The 3742-nt window shown below is 34.6% G+C and overlaps 1 protein-coding gene across 1 annotated transcript in view; it reads right to left on the bottom strand.

The window, feature by feature from the left end:
* Window positions 1-2441: 2441 nt before the first annotated feature.
* LOC107690301 (otolith matrix protein 1) overlaps window positions 2442-3742 on the bottom strand; it is a 21641-nt gene continuing 20340 nt past the window's right edge. The window contains exon 9 of the mRNA XM_016488607.1: window positions 2442-2840. Coding sequence (XP_016344093.1) covers window positions 2830-2840 — 11 coding nt within the window. The 3' untranslated portion in view covers window positions 2442-2829. The remainder of the gene's footprint in view (window positions 2841-3742) is intronic.

Genomic DNA, 3742 nt, shown 5'->3' on the forward strand with positions numbered 1-3742 from the left:
AACAAAATTATTAACAAAGATGTATTCTAATCCCTACTTGTAAATGACCTCCTAACCTTTTGCATGTAAAATGAGTAACAAAGCCTCTGCCAAGTTCATGAAAATCTTGATATTCAAATGTGGATGGTCATATGCTCTGATAGTTCTGACGTCAATACGATGCACTTTCTATTAATATAAACCACTAAAGTATTCTTTTATTTCAAAAGATATATATGCATATGAATTTATATAATCCATTTGATCATCATAGTTATACCTTTGCTCTGGCAGTTTAAGCTCTGCTCACACTGACAGCAATTAAATCGATTAAATATACCAGCTGTTGGCTGTAGACATTTCAAGCATGTTCCCTCCCACCAGCTAGTCACTAAACAATATGACCCTTGTTGTCGCTTTCCAAAACCTTTACCTTCTCTGTTCCTCTTTGGTGGAATGAGCTACCAACCTCCACCTGAACTGCTGAAACCATCACAAAAAGCAGATGAAGACAACTTTTCTGTCAGAACCACTCCACACCCCTAAACCAAATCACTTGCCAAAAAAAAAAAAAATACTCCTTTGCATTTCTCCTCTGTCCTAGCTTGTTTTCTAATTTTCTAATAAATGTGGTATTCTGTGGTGAATTGCTTATGCTCTTCTATTGTAAGTTGCTTTGGATAAAAGTATCTACTAAATGCATAAATGCAAAATCTACATCTTAAAAAAAAAACAGCAACTTTCTTCGAAAACAAAACTCTTCACAATTGCAACCGAATCATTGTCCATCTAAATGCCCCTTAAGGCTTCACTGAGTCACTGACAATAAGCAATTCAAGTTTTGACAATTATTAAATGTCTGTAATGATTTATAGGGGGTGTATACTTGCAGAAAGCCGCATTCAAATGGATTAAAAGGCTTCAGACTTCATTAACTTGTGTCTGTGTTAATGACATACGCTGCAGTCACAGCAGTGGTGATGACTGCCTCATCTTGCACTGCTGCTCAAAGTGTGAGCTGTAGGACCATCTGGTACCATTAAAACTTTCTTCTTAAAACATAAAAATACTTTTCCTGTCTCCACAGTTTCATTGGTCGGCTAATGTTTTTCTTTGTTTGACACACAGTGTGGCAAATTGAAAATGTCCACCTGGACATTTTTACTGATGTACTAATGGCCTAATCAGAGGCTCCTTAAGCAGCAGAATGTACTGCCGCAGAGCCTGAGAGAGCCAAGATAATTAAACTTGTATTCAAGATAAATAAATTATGAGACATTCACTGAAAACACAGAGATAGACAATAATTAGATATGTGAGCGTACAAAATTCTGACAAACATTTTCAAGGACATTGGCACAAAATCCTCAATTAACCTGCAATCTCAGTTACTAATGTTCATTAGCAATGTCATAGACAGCTCATTATGAATTCATACCAGACACTATTGTCATTAATAATACATTAGCATTCACACACTAGTGTATACGCATCAGCTTTTATGTAGCCTATTGGATAACTTCATTTGAGTCATAGAGTTGATGTTGGCTAAAATACAAAAATGAGGATTGCAAATGTTTGTCAACATAGATTTTTATTAATAAGAGAAGGTTCTATAAATCTAAGAGTGACATGACTATTTACACTGAAGTTCAAGTTGGTAATTTGTTATCCTGAAGGGTCAAGAAACAGCACCTTTTGTGTAACAAACCATAAGTCTGTTTCCCTTTAAACTTTTTATGTCATATTATGTCATATGCTTTGTTTATCTTTATATTTTATGAACTTATATTTTCCCATTTTTTTATTCCTTGATATCTGCACACCACTAGTTCACAAAGAATGACATTTTCAAGTTAAAAGCCTTTATCAAGCTAAAGTCAGAAATGTACTATGTGCAAGTACGCAAACTCAGATGTGAATGAATATGTACACTGCAAAAAAAAAAAAAAGTCTTGTTTTCCAGTAAAAATGTCTAAACTTTTCTAAATCAAGATAAATAAAATGACATAAGATATTGAATGTTGTTTTATTTTTCTTATCCCCTGGCAGATTTTAAGCTTAAACACACTTAATTTTGACAATTGTTTTAGAAAGCAAGAGTTAATATCTCAAGTCATTTTCCTTTTCAAGTAAATGTATCTTGATTTGGGAATTTTTAGATTTTTTTGTTTTTGTTTTTTTGTTTTTTGTTATGGAAAAAGGACAAAAATACTACGGAATTAATTTTTTGCAGTGTATGTACTGAATGTGTGTAATTGCATTGTGGCTATAACAATTCTCAGCATCCAAAGGGACAATAGTTAACTTCATATGTCTGTGCCATTAAAACAGATGAGAGAGAAAAACTTGCTGAAGAAGACACAAATTATTGCTACAGCACACAGCACAATTTTATTTAAAGTTATTTAACTAAAAGCATTTGTGTTCATGTACTTGCATAAAGTGTGCTTTGGCTCTGAAGGCAGAATGTGTTGTTGGTTTGTAATGAATTTATTTGGATGTACTAACAACGGTCAAGGCAGAATCCCTTCATGGTTTGTGGTGTGTTCCCCTGCAGTGCTTTTCTGCATAGAAGTTTAGACGTTTTAGTGTTTATTTTTGTATTTTTCACATGGCAGGAACCTAGCTTTAGTGGCAAAGACCCAAAGAGGTGTAATATCAAGTAAATGTGATATATGAAGCCATATAAACACTGTGAGAACAGAACAGTAATAGCAGTACTACAAAGTACAGGCGAGAGTTGGCTTTCAGCCCATATACGAGAGTAACACACTTAACACAGAGTGCTTTAGAATTAGTGTGAGAAGGATGGAGGGGAGATCTATAGTTTCCTCTTTCCTCATCAGATTAACACAAACCTGTAGTGAGAGACAGAGGACAGGAGTTAATTCATGCGTGTTATCCAGGGGATCTTTACACATCATCTGCTATATGGACAACTTCAATCACATTATGAAAAAAACATTGAAATAAAAATAAACGAATGTAATATGCAAACACTATGTGAAGGAACAGTGTCATTGTTGACCATTTTCAAGAACTGCACAGCACATGACACACAACCGTTCAAAAGTTTGGGGTCGGTTAGATATTTTTCAAAAGAAGTCTCTTATTCTCATCAACATTTATTTGATAAAAATACAGTAAAAACAGTAATATTGTGAAATATTATTACAATTTAAAGTAACTGTTTTCCATTTTAATATATTTTAAAATGTAATTTATTCCTGTGATGGCAAAGCAGATTTTTCAGACTCATTACTCCAGTTTTCAATGTCACATGATCCTTAGAAATCATTGTAAAAGTTTTTACTGTCACTTTCAATCAATTTAAAGGGGTCATATGACGTTGCTAAAAAGAACATTATGTTGTGTATTTGGTGTAATGCAATGTGTTTATGCGGTTTAAGGTTCATAAAACACATTATTTTCCACATAATGTACATTATTGTTGCTCCTCTATGCCCCGCCTTTCTGAAATGCGTCGATTTTTACAAAGCTCATCGTTCTGAAAAGCGAGGTGTATGCTGATTGGCCAGCTATCCAGTGCGTTGTGATTGGCTGAATACCTCAAGCGTGTGACGGAAATGTTACGCCCCTTACCATACTGTGATGCCCTGTGTCCCGGCACGACAAGACAAACACAATAAAACCCATTACAAACGATGCATTTGTTGCATCCAGTGGGGACATAATTACTGATTATAATGACTTATACTGTCTTTTTACGCGTTGCGTTGCGTATCGCGCCACGTAAACA

Source organism: Sinocyclocheilus anshuiensis, unplaced genomic scaffold (genome assembly GCF_001515605.1).
Source record: "Sinocyclocheilus anshuiensis isolate Anshui unplaced genomic scaffold, SAMN03320099.WGS_v1.1 scaffold785, whole genome shotgun sequence".
NCBI classification, from domain to species: Eukaryota; Metazoa; Chordata; class Actinopteri; order Cypriniformes; family Cyprinidae; genus Sinocyclocheilus; species Sinocyclocheilus anshuiensis.